Here is a 20,108-nt window from a genome sequence, read left to right as displayed (position 1 = left end):
ACAGTTCGTTCCCATAGGAATGCCGACAATTTGCTGAAAAAGTCTACTTCCAAATTCAACAAATATGTTGTCAATAAAAAAACTCCAGTATACTGATCACTTGTTCCTCTGTGTAGCATGTTTTACCTTTTTGTTCACTATTAACAAAATATGCCGTATGGTATCCCAAAGTAATAAATTTATAGCGTATGCTACCATTTTTATGGTGAAAAGCATTGTGGATTATTTCTTTTAGACGATTTTTCAATTTCACATGGGGAATGGTGGTATACAGGGTTGAAAAATCAAAAGTTTTGACTATTAATTTCAGAAAAAGATCAAGATTTAAAATTATTCAGAAGTTCTTTAGAGTTTTTAAGAATCCACATATGGTTAATACTACTACGCTAGTAAACAGTTTCACTGTATTTCTGAAGACCCTCTTTCACTGCGGACAGAAGTTTTGTCAATCTAATGGACAATTCTATAGTCGAACATGAAGATGAGCCGGCAATGTACCGTTGTTTGTACGGAATTTTGTGAAACTTGGGTATCCAATACAAACAAGGTAAGTCCTCCGATTTGCTGTTCAATGTAATGTTCATTGAAGCCATGAAGGACTTATGATTCGCCATCCTTGTCAAATGATATGTTTTTGTATGTGGGATTACCTGAGTGCTCATTTATTAAGACACTCGTAGTAGTACGATTTACAAACAAAGACAATATTATTTGAAGCTTTGTCCGCAGGAACAACAACATATTTATCGTGAAGAGATGATAGACATTTAACAGCGTCTTTGTCTCTGAAAACGGACATTGGTCAGTTTTTCAACTTATGAATGCGACGTTTTATCAGAGACCTGATTGTTTTGACCCATTCTGACAAAGTGTCCAGTTCAACTTCTCGTTTAGTCCATGCTCTGGCGTAGTCCTCAATGGAATCCATAATTATTTGAAGTTATGGTTCCAATTGATGTGTTGGGGTTCTCTAAACTTAGAACCATGAGATATCTCCTTTCGGAGATGTTCATGTTGTATTATGTTTAGATCCAGTAATAACATGGCCAGAGGGGCTGTAAATATAATGCGAGTGGGAACATTCACATGTCAGAGGTTTTTTAGGTATTGTTATAAATCAAGGTTCTGCAATGCTTGTTTATACTTAAATACTTTGGGTGCAATGGTTTTGGTGTAACTGTGGGAATTATCAATAGGAACAGACTGATTTTGAAAATAAAGTGGAATATTAGATGTTACCTCCTTATGATGTAGAACGTTGCTGATGTTGATTGCATCAATTCCTTTATTGGTAAACTGAAGAGAAAGGTATTTCCTCTTTTACTCATGTAAAGGTCCGATCTTACTGGATTGAAAAGACGGAAAAGAGCTACATCACAATTTATACTGACAAGTCTGTATATTGGAGAAAATGTATTTTTGCATCCTTTGTCAAGTGTATAATCTCTAAAGCATTTTCACCAAGGTTGTGAAAAAAGAAAAGTTCTAATGTAGTGTAACACTAGCGGACGATGAAGATGTGAAAGGAGGTCATCAAAGCTCCCAGAGGGCGATCTAGATTTGGAAGATTTCTTTACATTAGGCCGATGATAATGACTACGTTGGTGTCGTAAAGTAGTATTAAGTAAGCTCATTACATTTACATCACTGCAGGCTGGACTTGACTTGACAAATTTCCTACTCCTTTGATGTTATCATTGCAACCATATGGCATTGCAGTACCTAGTTTCCTTATCCAGAAATTTTTTCTATCTTTTCGGAAAGGAGTACTTAGTATAGGGCTATTGGTGTGGTGATACATTTTCTTGATGATGAAAGAAGGATCACGGTCTGGTTGATTAAAATGGTTATAAAGAACCCTGAATTGCGGACCTTTATTATCAGATGTTGATTCATCCTTTTACGCAAAGTTTGTCGAGTTTCACCAACATAAAGTAAAATCAGGAGTCGTGATTAACATATTACATGTCTTACACGTGCTCCTTTTTCCTTTTTTATGTCTACAAGAAGAAATGATAGGTGCTGATTCCCTTGTAGGAGGTGTCTTTAAACAGTCGAAAATATTAACGGAACATGGATTTAATTTATGAAAAGCATCTGAATTTTTAAAGTAGTAATTACCTTCTGGCTGAACATACGTCAAATCAGGGGTATCCCAAAGGATATTCCGTGGAACATACAAATCAAATGCTACAATGTTCCGTGTAGCAGAAGAGGACCTTGGTAACCCTGGTGACGTCCTAGCCGGTTTGTTCTTTGTATTATTTGTATTCATCATGCATAAAGCTACCAAGTTAATGATGCCCTCGGGGAATAATCCACCAGCAGTAAAATTTCTTCTAGGAAGAAACTGACATCGACTTGGTTGTAGTAAAGAGTAAAATAACAAAAATACCGAACTCCCAGTAAAATCCAAAACGGAAAGTCCGTAATCAAATGGCAAAATCAAAAGCTCAAACACATCAAACAAATGGATAACAACTGTCATATTCCTTACTTGGTACAGGCATTTTCTTATGTAGAAAATGGCGAATAAAACCTGGTTTTATAGCTAAGGTGGGCATATGAAGGGGGCGATTTGTGCGCAGGTAAAACTACATTACATTCCTGTATTTTTTAACTTGTTTGTACGTCTATTTCTCGGCTGAATTGGTTGGTGTTGGTGGGACTGTTATGTTGTACTATACAATATTTTGGTAATTCCTATTATCCGTCTATGAAATATTGTGTACTTAACAAAATAGCACATGAACGGCGCTTTTATTGCTGTTGTATTTGCAAATTAAAGTGAGGTCTTATAAAAACAGAACAAAAGCCCACATCATACTCCAAGTCCGATACGTTCCTACCATCAGTTTTTAAATGTGTATGACTAGTCGCAAGACCGGTATGTATTCGACTTATATAACGGTCTTTGGACTTATTTTACTTTACATACACGCCATCTCGCAATTATTACTTAGCAACAGTTAGTTCTGATTGGTTACGTATTTGTGTGGCTAAGTTTCTTTTGGCTTGAATGAGTTACAAAAAAAAATTATGAACAAGTCAGGAAGGGGATAGAAAATTATAAATGGATGTTGTAATAGTATGGGTATTAGAGACGTGATCGATGAATTTGTTGCTATAGGATCACATATTGTTGGATAATGCTGATAGTAAAAAATGATGCATTTATTATAACATGTGTAACGCATTTCCTTTGCAAACTTTAATCTGTTTAGAGAGGCGATAGATACCAAAGGGATAAGTCTAATTCGGTAAGTCACATTCGAGGAATGTGATAACGACAATTGGAACATATGCGTCGTCATCTTTGAAAAAGATATTACAACCCGATTAGTTTTATTCACATTGTTTTCTATACATGGGTGTTATAGCATATCATAAGTTATTGCATAAAATATATGAAAATGATATTTCTGTTCACTAATTCGTTTACTCGATGCTGACCGATATGTTATTTATCAATTATGGACGGGGTCAATACGTTATATATGAACCTGTTCGGATCATATTGATCGAGGACGAAATCCGAGTGTCAATATAATCTAACAGGTCCATATATAACGTATTGACAGTGAAAGTCCTTAATTTTTATATTACTTATGTAAATTATGTATCAGGAAAATGGACTTCAATGTTCTTTCTGTGTATTTTTAAATTGTATTTTGCAAGATTATAACATGCCACTGAAAATATCAATAAATAAGATAAACTTGTTTTATTGTAAACAAAAACACAACATATTTTTTTTTTTTTTTTACAACAAATAAGAATTAAAATTGTATAATTTTCGTCTGCTGCGCTTCTCCCTCGATTGTTATGTGTGTCGTCATGACATAGAGTAATTTCGGACCGGAAAGGCTTATATACGGATCTTAGTTTAGCAAGATCAGTAATATTGACTGTCAATATACATATTAATAGAAACATAGCATCAAGGAACATAAAAATAGAAACAAGGCTTCAGATACATGAAATTACATTTGAAACACTTGATCGTAATAACTAATGAAAAAAGTAAAATGCTACACCATATGTAATATTATCAAATATTTATTTGTTAAAAGTAATTTGTTTAACAAGCACTATTTGTATGAGTCTAAACGGAACTTTTTAAAACAGACCACCATAACAACTAACACACATGTATAAAACCTCAGCATTGTACATGTAGGTGTAAAACTCGGAACATAGAAAATTAAATGCATAAAAAAGAACCCCATAAACAAAAGCTGAGGTTTATTTATGATATTGAGAAGCACTCCGTACCTTTTTGGAAAGGTTAAACTTATGTACAATAATGATTCAATACGTTTTCTAAGATTTCTTAGATATATTTTAATGACGTTCAGCTGTTTTAAAAATACAGATGCAAGTGACATCCAGTAATACCAGAATGCCATATATTATTGGATGAATAGACGGATGTATGAATAGGTCAAATTATTCAGTTATATAGTTTAATAAAATAACACCCTTTTACGCACTTGTATTGCACTCCTTCGTCTCAAAGTCACAGCAAGGACTTCTTCAAGTTAAAAAAGCTCACAGCGATCTGCAAGTTATATGCATTTTATTATCTATTTTTAATATATAGATATTTACATTATTTAATCGTTTCACCGGTCAATATAATTTTAAGAAACTCGACGTAAATACAAAGTTACAATGTTGAAAATCGGAAACATTCATATCTGTACTTTTAGTTTCTTTTTTTTTCAGGATGAGCCTTGTAAAGTACCTTCTGATAAGCAAGCTGTTTGCCAAACACCTGAAAAATTACTAAATCAGACAAATGTCCAAACTGTTATTGTTAATTTTGACGGAATAGCACGTGCTTTTAAAGTTAATTATGTTGATGATCCTTCTTTCGAAAGGTTCGATGGTGTAGTTGATTATGACAAGGAATTTCCCATTACAATCAAGGTACGTATAGAAAAATCACGAATCATCATAAAAAAAATTAATGATGAATTTCTGAATGGTATATTTCTCATAAAATAATAGTATGTCAGTTTCATTTACTTAATAGATATAGGAAGATGTGGTATGAGTGCCAATGAGACAACTCTCCATCCAAGTAACAATTTATAAAAGTAAACCATTAAGTTCATTTAACTTCTATGTTGTATTTTGTGTACTGTTGTTAGTCTGTTAGTCTGTTCGTCTTTTTTTTCTTTTTAAGCCATGGCGTTGTCAGTGTATTTTCGACTAATGGGCCATTTTGGAATATTGGTACAAATAAATACATATTTAAATATTTTCGTACCAGGAGGTATTAACAGTTCAGAAATCAGTGCTTCTGAACTTACAAAATTATATCATACCTTTTTAAAAATCTCTGTTAATAATTATTATGAAAATAAGGGACCACTCCAACTTTTTCAGTATGGCAGTTTTTCAATGATTATAAATTTTATATTTATCAAATGAGTGGTTACCTTAGTTTAAAATGATACCAATCTAATCATTTTCCACCAAAAATGTCTTTTTCTAACACTTTTGTTACAACTTATTTTATTCTGAATGACAAAAATCACACCAAAAACAAAGACATTATCTCACCCATTTATTGACGAAGACAGTGAAATTTTTCAAATCTGACAAAATCGGGCTTATTGTATGATATATGAATTGGATGTGGAAATGTTAGTTACAGAATTGACATATTATACGGTATGGGTTTTACTCATATTGTTGCCTATAATTGCTTATATCCACTTTATTTGAACTATTGTGTAAAGTTGTCTGATAGGAAATCTTACCACATCTCCTAATTGTTATATTGACCGACCTGAAATGGCTATTTTACACATAAAATTTGAAAAAAAAACTTTTTTTTTGAAGAGCCAAAGCGTTACTGAAAATTGTATTTTCCCTACATCAGTATCTTCATGTAGGACATTCTGTCGTAGACTTTTTTTGGATAAGACTTTTGCTCATATAATTATATTATTCAATATAATTAGTTATTATTAATACACGATTTAAATTATGACTTTTCAAGACATGCCTAAAAAATTGTACATTTTTTTGCCTGATTTAAAGCTCCTCAAAACCATTTCCAAGTTTGAACCACTTGAATATGGTTGGGTTTTTATCTTTGAATATAAGTTGTCCTTCGTGTACTCTAATGTCAGAGAAATCAATATTTCTAAGAGAATGTGACATTTTAACGAAAGGCTCCATATATATCAAGCCTCAGGTCATTACCTCAATCTAGTTTGGAATAAAATGGATGCATTTCAATAGTTTAATAGAAATTCAAGAGCAAAAGCCCGTAATTTTTATTATAGATTGCAACTAAATCTCAATACTATACATATTTCTGCGAAATGGGCGGTTAAGGTAGATCATTGGTATATAATTCCTTAGAAAGCATTTTCTTATACTTTGCCAAAATGTAGATTTTAACATGCTTTTATCAAAAATATAATAAAAGGTATGGGTCACCGTGCTATTTTTCAAGCTACAAGTAGTGCAAAATTGCCCAAAATTGCATAGATTGTTCATGAAAAAACAATTTTTTGTGACTAAAAAAAGATCTATGAGATAGAATTTTGAAATAAATTATGAAAAGATACTTTTTTAAAAAGCTTTAAGAAAATAAAGAGAGAAAAAATGGTGCCACCAACCTCAAGTAAAAAAATGAAAATTTTTATAACATTCCTTTATAAATAAATTTACTATTTGAGTTATCTCCCCTAAAATGGCTAAGTTTATAATTTGATTAGAACAAACACCAAATTTGGTATTTGATAAATCAGTCTAAATAATGCAATAAATCACTTATTTTTCATTATTCCTACAAACAGTCTAACACATAATTTCCAATCTGTCTCAAATTTTCAGATTTAGGCAAAGAACTAGACCAATTGTGATCTGATATTTTACAATCCAAGATGGCGGTACATAGTTAATCTACCTTAAATTGCTATATGAGGAAACAATTTGCTGAACATTCTGTTCCGAATGCGTCATACACTTCCATGAACATATCGCGGTAAAATCTGGAAGTCAGTCCAAGTCAAATATGCAAATATCGTTATAAGTTATACCTAGTAAAAATTAGGATACTTACTTCATACAATGTTGTAACCTTTAAGATTAATAGTAATGACCATATGTCAGACTAACGTGTATCGTCATAGGCGGATACTTCTTTTTTTTTCTTTCCTCAATTTGCTATACTAAATACTTCGCTAATCAAATTTGCTGCGTATTGCAATATAGAAGACAGACGTGCATATTTAAATTGTAACTCTAATTACCATGTGAAATTATTTTATTCAACGATTCCATTACATAACTTAGACTAAAATCAGAAGTAGACACAAAGAGTTCTAAAATTAAAACTAGTATAAACCCATTTCTTATCCATGTGACTGTAAAGGACCTATTCGGTGGTTGTCTTATGTCGTATCTTTTTGTTGTTTGTTATTTGGAGAATTATGTTTTGATAGCAGATCTCTGCTAATTACTGTAATGTTATAATATAGTGATTCACAGCTTAATTAAGTCTTGTGATAATTTAGAACTTTGCATATTGTATTGCCACCTGTGTATTATGATTTGTAAAAAGATTACAACAGACAACACCAACTAATGTAAACGCATGACAAGATGTGTCAAATTTTGTTTTGATTTATAATAAGATGATCCAATATATAATGATATAAATTTACAAACCCAAGTCATTGCTAAAAGCTCTATCAACGAAAATCATAAACGCAAATTCTTGTGTGGAAACATTAAACTAGTTAATCCTTTGTCTTCACCAAATGTGTTAAGTTGATAATTACTGAATTTGTTTTTACATTGAATAAACAAATTAGGAATTCAAATATAAAAAAGTATTCAACGGGTAATTGAACCACCCATTAATTCACGAAAAAAATTAAAACAACAATTTATGAAGTTACTGTGTACGAATCGCTCTTCTGAATTTACCTTCATCAGGAACGCTGAAAGCCAAATATGTATAAGAACCGAAACAGTTGAAGAGCTATATGAACGAAAAGAACCTAAAAAGAATGTGCTTACTGTTGTTCGTGCATATTTGTCAGTATTTGAATTCATGGATTATATCGTCTCTAGAATACAATTGAATTATGGTGTAAATAAAGTAAAAAACTCAAGGAACTATAACTATTTCTACTCTTTCTTGCTTCCTATAATTCAACGTCATAGACAACGACTTGACAACACTTACTGTTTTATGACAATTACAGAATTAATCACACTTGTAAACTTATTGGATATTATTTTACTTAGAAATCACGGTGTTTCAATGTAACCAATGTAACAAAACTCGTTTCGATGAAGTTTATGTTTAAAATACACTTCTTTTGTTTCCTTGTGGATTTCAATTCCAAGGGTTCACGTTTGAATCAAAACAAGTTCATATAAATCATATCTCAGTAATTATTTTTTAATGCTATCTTTTTATTATGATCTTTCCTTATAGGGTAAAAATATCTTAAATGGAGCTGGAATCGGAGATTACAACATACAAGTTGGTTTGGACGGAAAATGCCTCATATCTGAATCTGACATAACAATGACTTATATTAATTGTTTTCCACCAAAAAACGTTCCTCGAACAAATAAGTCAGAAGTAAATACAGTTCATGTAATTGTAAGTATAGATGAGACTAGACTGTTCAATATTAGACATATTAGTATGTAAACTTAGAGGCATCAGTAAAAATTTACCTATATTTGAAGCTTGTAGATCAATTGTAAATGCAATATGTATGGAATGTGTGTAGCAATTCATCTCTGTTTTCGTTCCTTTCAAATATTGATTGTATTCATGATCTGTTTGTTTATTGTATTTTATTACATGTGTCACCAACGCCGAAAGTAGGTCCAGTAAGTACTCGACTCCGTCCGTCATTCCATCATTGTGTTCGTTCGTCCGTCAAAGTTTGGCCACTATGAATGGAAATGATTTAATATTTGGTCTGCAGCTTGATAAAATTTGGTGTAGAGTGAAAGCTTTCATTGCAGAGCAGCTACATTTTTGCCGATAGTTTGAAATTTTAAAATGCTCATTGTGAACGAAAAAATTATTGTGTCTTCTATATATGCAAGTGAACAATTTGATATTTGGTCTGGAGCTTGAAAGTGTTGAATTGAAGCACGAACAAATTTTTTAAATCTACCGTCCCGCCACTTCCTGTTAGCATGTAGCTTGAAATTAAACCATTTCTTGTATAAGGACAATTAGTACAGGTTTTCGTGACTATATTATTAATGGGAATTAGTTTGTATTTGATGTGGTGCAATTATACGCGGTAAAGTAGGTCTAGACGCGGCTATGGTATTGTTTTCTTTTTCAAATAGCTCTCTTTGTTTCTCTAGGATGTAGCATAAGTTATGAAAGTTTTACAGGTTGAGGTTGGTAGGATAAAGGTTTATATTGGCGACTTACAGTACCAGGAAGACGTAAAAATATTAGCTATTATAGTTGGTGTGTTAGCCGCTGCATTACTTATTGCTGTTATCATTGGCATACTTGCTGTTCTTGTATTAAGAAAGAAAAAGAAAAAAGCTATCAAGGAATTCAAAATGGAACTAATGACACGCGAAGAAATGGTACGAAAAGCTAGCAGAGAAGGTACTGATAAATGTTAATAATCTAAAAGGGAAATTGCAATGTGTAATTAGGCATATAAAAATGTGTATTTTAATGCAAATTTGTTGATCAATTATGAATACCTATATTTGGAATCTAAAGTGTAAATATTCTAAATGACCAAATTACAATTACACAAGAAACTAAAGTAGAATGACCCTTTTACATGGATTATTGTAGCTGTTTGTGATGTAAGCGTTTGTGATGTTCATATATTTTTAATATAAAGTTTATCTTACAATGAGCGTCGATTAAGAACTAAAATTTCCAAGACGAGAGCAGACTACCATTATCCCACTGTAACCATTACATTTCTATCTAACAGCATCTGCAGAAATATGAAGTGAATATTTCGCAGTTGACACTTTATTCCAAGGTTTACGTTACGTATCACGATTTCCTTGAGATGAGGTTGCTGCAAAGACACAAGGTATCTATTGAATTGTGAAGTTGAAGACATTTCTGAGACAGTTTGAATGACGACATCATGGTTGCAATGACCGTTATGGTATATCTGTATGATAATGAACATGTATATGTTACATTTGTACACATAACCCTGTCTTGTTTTCTTCGATGGTGTAATTTTCTAAAGCGACTTAGCACAGGATTGTCACTAGCCATGGACAAAACGATTGATGCCACTAGTAAAGCAATAATTGCTTAAGTTTCTGAAATACCTCTGTTTACCTCCTGTATCTGGTTTGGGTTCGTGTGTCTTAACTTTTTCTGCGGGGTGTTTAGCTGACTGTTTTCTGTCCGTTTGTCTTTTTCTTGTTTGACATAAATTGGACAAACATGGAAAAATTACATTAACGGTATCTTTTTAGTTCACCAGATGTGCTTTTCGACAATTATTATCTCTTCGGTGATGCTCGAAGCTACAATATTTAAAAACGTAAAATACAATACATATGTTGAAGGGCTTGTAAACATGGGAAAAAATACATATCATATTTCTTACTCGCACCCGAAATAACTTTTAATGCTTGATTCGAACACGTCTAATGGACTCCCTTCTTTAAAAGCTGATGTATAGGTATTCTGACATGCACAGAGCTTAACATTTTGCTTGCATGTGACAAAAAAGTATCGCCCACAATAAGATTTGAATGTAGTATGTACCTATGAAGTATAAGCAGATAAAGACTGGCATCGATTCCATGGTTAACGAATGGTTAACTCTTTTTGTTTCACTTTAAGATAGTTTCATTGGAAGAATAAGTTAAAATGTAGCTAAAAATTCATTATGGATACGAGGCGTAAAACTATTTTTAGCGGACGCCTTTTTCTTTTATTTAAAAACCCTTGAGTGGTGTTCGAATCAAAACAGTTCGAAATTCAAATCAACTACGAAGTTAAGAGCATTGAAAAGAATTATATCCAAAAAAAATCATTGCCAGAAAAAAAAATGCTAAACTTTTTTTCACAAAACTTGTGAATTTGACACAACCCGACTTAAAGCTAAGATTGAGATCAAATGTTCCAAGAGATTTACAATTCCATCTATAAGTAACATTCAGAATATAAGATTATGTTTTGAGGACGTAATGCTCATGATACTAGTAAACCAATTTTGATCTGAAACGGTCATTTTGATCTAAACAGAACTGAAAGGACTGAACAATAAATTGTTAAGTTATTTTCAGTTTTTCATACAACTTAAATACGTATCCACTGCGGTAAATTCAGTTCTTTTCAGATAATGTGCATGCAGTCAATACAGATCTTTTCAGTTGATGTTCGGACTGTTCAGTAGTTTTTTTTTATCTGTAAACTTTAAAACATACTGATTTGTCCGGAAATTTACTGAATAATATTGAATGGACTGCAAGCATATTATCTGAACAGTACTGCATTTACCGCAGTCGAAATAATTGAGTGAAAGACTGAACATGACTAAATAATTTATTGATGATTGTGTGACCTCGATTATTTTCCACGATTCAAATTTCGACTTAGATTAAGGAAGTTGTTTGTAAAGCGTGATATCAAAATCTACCATCAAGACCAAATTTATCAGTAATTCATAAAAGTATAATTGTAATTCGGTAGACAGTGTGACGTAGAGGAAGTTTGGTGTGAATTACATGCAGCATCCACACACAATTCTATAAGTGATATGGAACATGTCCAAATGAACAGATTTCTTCAATTTGATTCCTTGTAATATATTGAGATAATGTGGCTGTGTAATTTTGAAGTTTGTTTTAAAACTATCACTCAAAAAGCGGCTCATGTTGACAAGCTGTGGTTTTTTATCATGTGGCACATGGAACAATTCTTGTTTTGGATTTTTTTTTAATTCAAAATTGTATTATTATCTATTTTTCAAATATTGTTATTATTTTTTTGTTAGAATTCGCAGATGCTCAGATGACAATGAGAAGTATAAAATCTGACCTTTTCACCTCAAAGGTACCATTTTGTGACTACAAGACGTATGTTCTTCGTCAACTCTTTCCAAACCAAGATATAACAACCAATCCTTTACTCCACGGTTTAGAGGTAACTTGCACACAATAGTTTTAGATTTAAACGTAAATCTTTTATATCATTTTCAAATAACTTATTTGTTAGTTTTTTTTTAGTTTTTAATGTTATTGGCATTTAATGATACATGCAAAGCAGGACAGCTTTACCCCATCTCGCACCGTGTAGTGTTCATGGGATCGGGGTGTTCTTATTTTGAATTGAAAATTCATTTACAAATTACGGCCGGTAAATTTCGCATACCAGGAAATGTTAAAAACATTTATCATTTTATTTAAGATATCGGATGAAAAAAAAGACGGAACTAAGACTGCGATTGACAATTTTAAAATGTTATTGTCGAATAAACTTTTCCTGAAGTCATTAGTCCAGACATTTGACCGTCCAAATACGCTGACAATTCAAGAAAAGTAAGTAGAAATTGTTCGTTTCAAAATTTACCAAGGTAATTTGATACTGAATAAAGTTGTCTTCTTATCTGATTTAATACGCTTATACATATCAAAATATGATCCTCTTCTTTCCCTTTTTACGCACATACATATTCTAATTAAAATAATATGGGTTACACATGAGTGCAGTCACAATAAAACTTGCACCGTCCTATATATTTTTGAACGAAACCAGAGATCAAAATTGAAAAATTATTAAAAAGTAAATATATATGCATTTGTACGCTTGTGGCTGCCTTTCTAACGTTTCTTATATGTCCGCATCGAAGGAAAAATGTTATGATTTTTCCTATTTGAATTGAAATAATTTTTCCAGCCATGCTCAAAACTTTTTTTTCAAATTGGGAGGCTTACGCACATATAAAAACATTGACAAATATAATGTCAGAAATGCAAGAATGATAATAGAGCAAAATGTGAAGGAACGACATCCTAAATTTATCAAATGACAACAACATCAACCAAGCTAGCAACATATATATATATAGTGATACATGTATGTGGTCATGATAAGGTCACGTTTGAACTCCTTGAATTTGAAAATAAAAAAAAGGCATTGAAATATATCAAATAACACCTTTGATATGGTACAAGCCATTACTTTATCAGATATCAGTAATTGCATTTGTGAATAGTGAATTACACGTTGGCTTTAGGGTTTATATCATATATTGCCTTACATAAAACGATACTTTGATGCAAGATGGGTTATACAAAGATGTTTATTTCAGTAAAATGTTTTATATAATGCTTTAACTAGTTACTTATTTTTGGGTTGTACAAAGATGTTTATTTCAGTAAAATGTTTTATATAATGTTTTAACTGGTAACTTATTTTACCATAAACTATATATCAAATGGTCATTTTATGTCCAACTCAACATGTTTATGACGATATAATGACATTTCAACTGACATTTTTCTTCGGAAGCGACCACAATAAATAATCCTGTTCATTTACCAAAAAATCTACATAATTTGGAAATTTTGATACTATTAGCATTTCAGGGACCAATAAATGACTCTTTTTAAACCTTTTCCTTAACAATTTCATTACTCATTCTAATCATGTTTAATGCATATCGATGAACGAGTGCCCTGGGAGGGTTTACATGTCTGTGTTCTTTCATTTATAGACCATTTTTATCTGTATCATTTTTGTCCATAATTTTTTTTTTTTTTTATTATTTTTAAGCACATCATCATTCTGTATTTTTGTTTTTTCTCTCAAATAATCACTATTTTGCATATTGTTCTCTATCTGTAAGCCCAACAAGACCCCATAAAAATAGCTTGCATTAAAACAAATAATAATTGGTTATTTCAGAGCACATTTTTCATCCGTTCTGTCAATTTCATTGATGGGAAATATGACACTCTTCTTCGAGTAAGTATAAATTAAATACGACGTAATTTTCCTGAACCAACAATTTTTGTTCTATAAAGAAATAAAAATCTTTCAAATACGACTATTATTTACTCGTTAGCACGAGATAAAAAAAATTAAACAAAAAATTAACGACAATAGGCCGCTGCTCGGACGTGAATTGATCATGTTGTGACAATCATTGTCGACTAATTGTTCCATTGAAGAGAGTTTAAACAATACTTATACTTATATTTGCATAGATCTACGACTTCTTTGTACATCAAATGGATTGTTTATATTCTCAAAGTCGTTGACCATTGATTCTTAGAAGTTATGAAAATTTGAAATGTAACTACTGAGACAAAATCGAGTATACCTGGACGTCTTTCTTTCATTGTTTCAACTCTGAGGGAAAACTGAAACTATGCACATTTTGAGTAAACATAGCAATTTGTTTCTTGTCCTATAATAACTTTTTTTTTATAAACATACAATAATTAATTTTGTAGTTTGATAGATTGCCTGATGGTAGATATGATTCGGTCAGCTACTAAAAAGCAACACAAAGTTTTATTTAGAAGGTAAGTAATATATTCCAGATCATATGGCTTAAAGGACCAATTTCATGTGTCAATTTGTCATGGCGTGCCACGTCCATTCATGGAATGTTTATATAAAGCAAGACCAATACCAGGTCTGGACATGCGTTGATGCATTAAATTAATTAAGGTTACATTTATACCGAAGCATAACTGATCATTCCTATTCAGAAAAAAAAAGTTTGAAGATAATTTTCCTTGTACAGTGAGTATTGTAAAATGTCAAACTATCAACAAACAGGAAGTGGCTGCACGGCAGATGTAAAATTATTTTCACTCTACATATCAATATCATCAAGCTACAGACTAAATATAACATAATTCCCTTCCTTAGAAATTTAGAAAAATTTGACGAAAATATTCCTTGTACAAGATTGTTGTAAAATTTCAAACTATTGGCAAACATGAAATGGATGCACTGCAGATGTAAAAATTGCTTCCATGCTTCAACTTCGCATTATCAAGCTGCATTTCATATATAAAATTATTTCCTTCTTTAGAAGCCAAGCATGTTTGACGAACTTTTTCTACCTTACATCTTTCAATCAGACGGACGAACCGACAGAAGACAGCGTTGAACTGATACTAGACCTTCTTTTACCTTTGGCGACGAAAGTAAAAACAGCTGCTTTCAATTAAAAAAAAATAAAATATCCATTCTATTGTCAGCACGTAAACGACAAGTTCCTGTAGCTCAATCAACAGATATCATTATTTCTACTAATATGATTTGTTGGATAACAGACAAAACAGTAATGGTTCATTCTTACTCAAATAGTTGCGACATTCTACCAGATACTGTGGATTCATTTATTTTTGACGGTACCAATTTTCGTGGGTTGAGAAATGGCTGTATTTTCGTGGATATTTTATTTCGTGGTTTTGCCGAAGACTGCATACAAACCTATAGAAAATTTGCAATTCGTTGAACATTTAAATTCGTGGTTCACCTGTACCCACGAAATCCAAGAAAATTGGTATCCAACGAATAATGATGAATTCACAAATAGTCGTGTTTTTGTTTTGTTTCACTTTTGCTTCCCCGAACATCCCCGTTCAATAATTATAATAAGTTTATAACAATGTCTTTATCTATACTGTTTTAATGTTACATAGCAGATAGTTTTTATTTTTTTCTTATGTGTATAATTTTGTAATGAGCAATTACACTCTTAATATCTTGCTTCTTTATACACTTTAAAACAAAATTAGACCGATTAATGGCAAATCCTTTTCATTTTCTTCAAAATAAGATTGTTAAAGAAATAAAGCTGGAAATGGCTTTTTACAGTGAACTTCTGCTATAGAATTTCGCTATTGTTATGGTTTTATATTTTTTTTTTCTGAAATGGTTCCTTAAAGGATAATGCTTTAATTTGCATATTTATTTCGCAAAAGGTATATAGAGACAAAAAGCCCATTTCAGCCTTTGGAAAATTCCCAGTACACAGAATATATTTATTACGGTATTAACAGGATAGTTTGCAGTGCTCTTTATTTTGTAGGTTTGAATCTATTTCCCTGAGATTGATGGCAAACTGGTTACAGATTGGACTTTATGGGCAGTTAACGGTAATTGGTGTTCTCTAACCCTGATGAAAAAAGAGTGCATGGAACAACTTATAATTCTTTTTAAAAAAATATATTACACGCGTTATTATCTACAAAACGTTGTTTTATATATGATACTTATAAAGTATGAACTGGAAAAGAGATATTGAATGTTTAAAAAAATCTTGAGTGACCTAATGTACTCCAGAAGGTAAAAGCACGTTGAATCATCTTGACGTTCTTGACGAGGAAAAACCGGCAATGATTTACATTCGATATGATATTTAGATGAAAGAGGTAAATGGATTCTGGCTACTACAATCACAGTTTGATGGCCACATTTAAAAAATCATCAAAGAAACTAGGCTTATAATTTTTTACGCAGACGCGTGTTTCGTCTACATTAGATTCACCAGTCGCGCTTGAATTACAACAGATTGAAAGCCACATTAAATACGAAGATGAAGAGCATTACAAATTTAAAAAATCCAAAACGTTGCAGAATACAGAGGAGAAAATCTATGCCCGGATGGGGGGGGGGGATATTATTGGGTTGTTTGAAAAAACTTAATGTTTCGAATAAGTCAACATTATATAGTCAGCTAATTTCCAGAAAATGAACATATTTAACACGGTTTATCCCCAAATCATAGCAGGATTCCGTCCGTATAACCTAAAGCATTCTGAGTCTTTGGTTCAGTAGTTTCCTTGTAAGTAGAACCCTCTCGGGGAAATCTATAGAGGAAACGCAAGATCTGGAATATCGTTTCAACAAGTAGATACAATTTAAACTTTACTACTTGAATTTTAAAGGTTCAAAAGGGAATATCTAAACTGTGTAAAAAAATTGCTTTCTAGACTGAATATACCATATGAGTATTCAACCAGTATTATTTTCCTTCTTTTCTAAAATTTTGGATATCATTAAATAATCCACTGCTCATTTTTTGTTTCAATATTCTCTATTGATGTCCAGTAGCATAGAATAAGAAAAACAATAGTTGTAAATACATACCCAGTGAAGTTTGGGATTATTTTCCCCTAATGTTGACATAGATGGAAGACTCACAAAGAAACGAGATCTGGTTCGTGAACAAAATAATGCATGCATCATCCTCATGGAAATTCACACTCAGTCAAAATGGCACAATCGGGAATAGGACTCGATCGATAAATTACAAATGTGGCGATTTCAGATGTGCCATTGTCCAATTCTCAGCATTAGCATACCATCTGCCCTATCGTTTTCTGGATCTACCTTTTCAGAAACGTTTAGGTCAGAGTCGAATATTTGAAAGCCAATTCTTCATTCACAATGGATCTTATCATTCAGAAGCACTTTTTAAAGCATGTTCATCCTACCTAGATGAACGGCGTAATGTGTTTTCTTATCGCGTTATACAAAATAAAAGTCACTGTTTTTCAGGGAGTCATATAAAAGCATAAGTATTACCATAATAAATATTTTCAAGAATAATCCTAAATGATATCATTTTATTATTAAAAAATCCAAAAGTGCTTCTTAGGAATGAACAATGTATGGATGGTTATTTACATCTTTATCCTTTGGTTGATGATGGATAGTTATCTGAAATTGCAATTATATCACATCTTGTTACTCGGAAAAAAACGGTGGCATGTGAACTTTTAGGGGTAAAATGATTTAGTCGTGGAAAGCTTTGTTTCAATTGAAAAAAAAAATTTCAGCATCAAAATTGCTATTCAACATACTAGCAATCAAGCCTGATGTAACTTTTGTTTATCAAATTAGTTGTAATGTAACTGGATGATTATATTGCTTAATTACAGTCAAATTGTGGAATGCAACTGTTCATGCTGTACAAAGCAGTGAAGACAATTGTTGAAATGGCACCAGTAGATGCACTCACTTCTAATTCAAAGAACACTATCGCAGAGGAAAAACTACTTAAAATGAGGATTGAGCATCAATCTTTTGTAAGAAAATTCTAAAATTTAGTAATTACATGATTTGTTTATTATAGGATAAAAGGTATGATAATGCAATTACAAAATCTGAATTGATTTTTAGATATATATATATAATTTTGATTTAAGAAAAAAGTGAAATATCTTTTCACTTTTGAACCTTTAATGTTAACTTTGTCAACATGCCTTTATTCAGATTTCAGGATAACAATAAAATGTTTTCTATTTAAATGATCATATATGAACCGTGTTTACTGAAAGTCATATAAAACGAGTTTCTTGTAATTTTAATTTTATCAAAATTATTGAACCAATGCCTGCATATTTACTAAACTAAGTCATGTATGCACCTTTTTTTTTACATTTATTACGAATCTATAACGTATAACGTATGACTGATAAATAATATGTCATTCAGTGATTGTTGATCGCAAGCCAATTAATTTTCCAGTTTGTTGCCAAAGTTTACTGGATGGTGACATTGATAAACAATCAACACAGAGCATGTGAAAAATAGAGCCATGATATTTCTTTTTTTTTTATTTGCCATGCGTTTCCATTTTTTAATCAAACTTTTTTTAACAGTTGTTTAATGATTAAGTGTATTTATTTTGTTCTTTAAGATTCAGTTATTGCTAATTATCTTCCACATGTTCCAGTGAACGTTTGTTTACATTCTTTCATAACGGCTTACCTTCGCACTTGCGCTGTGCAATGGCCGAAGTTCTAACGAGAGGTCTCGTAGTAAAGGTCACTGCATACGGGAAAAAATCGGCGACTTAGATTACGGGAACATAATAATTCAATAGCAATAGATTTTTAAAGATTTTGATAAAAGTATTTTCTTTTACGTGAAAGTTCATGTACGCTTGTTTTATAGAAAAACTTAGCCATTCAAGTATATAAAACATATTCAACTTTTTTTTATTTGAAGTTTTATATGACTTTGAAGGAACGAATATATTTAGTGAAATATTTTTTTTCAAATAACTATAAATATATTGTTTATTCAGACATTGCAAATAGATTTGAATGGAAATATTGACCAGCGTTATCCTGTTAAAGTTCTTGACTGTGATACCATATCACAGGTGAAACAGAAATGTTGTGAACAGATTTATAAGAATAAACCTTCTTCAAAGATACCACACAATAATGAACTTTCTTTAGGTATGTAGTTCTTGTCAAGAAACCATAAAACTGCATTTACACGTATCTAAACAAACATATGCAGTATAACACATTTTTTTTTCTGCGCAAATTTGAATTTAAGTAGTCGCAAATTAATCACCTAGAACTGATACACATAATTAGATAATTGTTTTAAGAGTTAAAGATAGTCATTGCTGTAGTATGACTTTAAAACAGATTAATTATATTTGTAAACGAGAGCGAAGATGCCAAGGAGGAGGGGGGTAAAAGATTTGAAAAGACTAATAACAATAACAAAAACACTACAAAGCAAACTGAAGATTGAACAACTGGAGCCCCTTACAAAATCTGGGATTGAACTAAAGTGCTCCGGAAGGTAAGAATTTCCTGCTCCACTGAAGCCACACGTCGCGTTATTCATTGCAAGTAACCCTTTTGCTTAAACACATGTAGCCGTTCTACTGGAAAATAAACTCTGTGATAAACATACGAACAACTTGCATTCAACTTTTGGAAAGACATTTCCCCCCTGAATGTGACCTACCGAATTAGTCTGATTACCAGGTTTGTACTAACATGAACAACACGACGGCTGCCACATGTGGAACAAGATCTGCTTCCGGAGCATCTGATATCACCCCCATTTTTGGTGGGGTTCTTGTTGTTCAGTCTTTAGTTTTCTATGTTGTGTTTTGTGTACTGTTGTTTGTCTGTTTGTCTTTTTCTTTTTTAGCCATGGCTATACACCTTATCGCTAATCCCGCTTGACCCGAGAATCAGTCCCGCTCGAACTTTTGACGTCATACAACAATCACTTTTCCATTGTGGCGTCAGATATTTTCTATTATGACGTCAAAATTTTACGGGAACTTGTGTGATGTCCAGTAATGGCGGACAAA

The 20,108-nt window shown here is 31.9% G+C and overlaps 1 protein-coding gene across 1 annotated transcript in view; it reads left to right on the top strand.

Moving 5' to 3' along the window:
• Positions 1–20,108, top strand: part of LOC127718562 (plexin-B1-like) — an 81,245-nt gene that overhangs the window by 56,631 nt on the left and 4,506 nt on the right. The window contains exons 19-28 of the mRNA XM_052224630.1: positions 4,729–4,932; positions 8,474–8,644; positions 9,403–9,628; positions 12,006–12,154; positions 12,419–12,549; positions 13,919–13,978; positions 14,470–14,541; positions 16,065–16,131; positions 17,920–18,066; positions 19,071–19,227. Coding sequence (XP_052080590.1) covers positions 4,729–4,932; positions 8,474–8,644; positions 9,403–9,628; positions 12,006–12,154; positions 12,419–12,549; positions 13,919–13,978; positions 14,470–14,541; positions 16,065–16,131; positions 17,920–18,066; positions 19,071–19,227 — 1,384 coding nt within the window. The remainder of the gene's footprint in view (positions 1–4,728; positions 4,933–8,473; positions 8,645–9,402; positions 9,629–12,005; positions 12,155–12,418; positions 12,550–13,918; positions 13,979–14,469; positions 14,542–16,064; positions 16,132–17,919; positions 18,067–19,070; positions 19,228–20,108) is intronic.

The sequence above is a fragment of the Mytilus californianus genome, unplaced genomic scaffold (assembly GCF_021869535.1).
Source record: "Mytilus californianus isolate M0D057914Y unplaced genomic scaffold, xbMytCali1.0.p SCAF_1, whole genome shotgun sequence".
Lineage (NCBI taxonomy): Eukaryota > Metazoa > Mollusca > Bivalvia > Mytilida > Mytilidae > Mytilus > Mytilus californianus.
The sequence above is the reverse complement of the archived record's forward strand: the minus strand, read 5'-3'. Positions and strand labels throughout refer to the sequence as shown.